This window comes from Bipolaris zeicola (genome assembly GCF_000523435.1).
Source record: "Bipolaris zeicola 26-R-13 unplaced genomic scaffold scaffold_767, whole genome shotgun sequence".
In the NCBI taxonomy this organism is placed as follows: Eukaryota; Fungi; Ascomycota; class Dothideomycetes; order Pleosporales; family Pleosporaceae; genus Bipolaris; species Bipolaris zeicola.
Window position 1 is genome coordinate 1 of NW_006912816.1, and position 1,104 is coordinate 1,104.

Sequence of the window (1,104 nt, forward strand, 5' to 3'; positions counted from 1 at the left end):
TACATAGCCAACGGCTGATACAGGACTATAATGGAATAATAATAGTAGTCTTGGCTAGCCTGCTTGAGATGTCGCAGACCGTAAGCAATGGCATTCCAAATCTCCACCGGGTTCAATAGTCCTATGCATCGTGACGTACACTATCTGCAAATAAATGAGAGTGTAACACATATAGTCGACGGGGCGAAGCAACGAAGAATGGGCATCAGTCGCCGAACTATCGGGACTCAACGCCGAGATAATAGAAACCTTTAGCTCCCTTTCGATGCTAGCCTATATTTAGTGATCATGTCGTTTGACATATTTCCTATATTAACCCAAGAGTACAAGGACTATTTGAGGAATGATAGTGTGTGTACGAAATGCGAGCGTCATTTCGATAGCCTCAACAACCTGCGACATGTAGGTATTACCGTGTTTGAACGCACTACTCGTACCCTGATTCAGTCCTCGCTCTAACAGCTAATAGCACAAGCCGGTGCATCTGAAGCCTTCCGTCGAATGCTATGGATTCACTCCGTCCTTCACCACTTATTCTACGATGATAATCCATCTAGAGTCTAGGAGGTATACGTCTGGTATTGATATTCTGTACTTAGACAAGTCAGCTGCAATTTTTTATCAATGGCAGAAGTTCCTACACGAGGGATACTATGACGATATCCTTAGCTATTATGATTTGGAGGAAGAGTACGATAGCGCGGCTTATCCGTTTAGGTGTCCAGAATGCGACACTATGTTTTCGAAACTTTCAGGGCTCTTCCAGCATGTAGGCAGTGGGTCTTGCGAACAGAGGCTAAACTGCGGGCCGATAGCCAAGCTTGTGGAGTGGTTGTCAAACAGACATGCCTATTAAGCAGATTTGGAAGAGCTATAGGAAGGCCATATTTCAATCAAATGACGTTGTTCGTATTGAACCAGCTACTCTCATTGAGACTATACACTATATAAATTAGAGTGGAAAACTTACCTAGTATTGGTCCTCCTAGAGGGGCATAGAAAGCGCTTCCACTTAGTTCAACAGTTTGGCTTATCGCATCGCTTTGCCCCCAGCCACGATGTGGGATTATCAAAGTAGCAATACTGACTAGCGAGACGAATAGA

General features: G+C 44.2%; 1 protein-coding gene across 1 annotated transcript; it reads left to right on the forward strand.

Moving 5' to 3' along the window:
* Positions 1 to 288: 288 nt before the first annotated feature.
* COCCADRAFT_113826 (uncharacterized protein) lies at positions 289 to 856 on the forward strand (the record flags this gene model as incomplete). The annotated part of the gene is made up of 2 exons (XM_007720879.1): positions 289 to 402; positions 470 to 856. 2 exons carry the CDS (start codon positions 289 to 291, stop codon positions 854 to 856), a joined length of 501 nt encoding a protein of 166 aa, XP_007719069.1.
* Between the last annotated feature and the right edge of the window lie 248 nt (positions 857 to 1,104).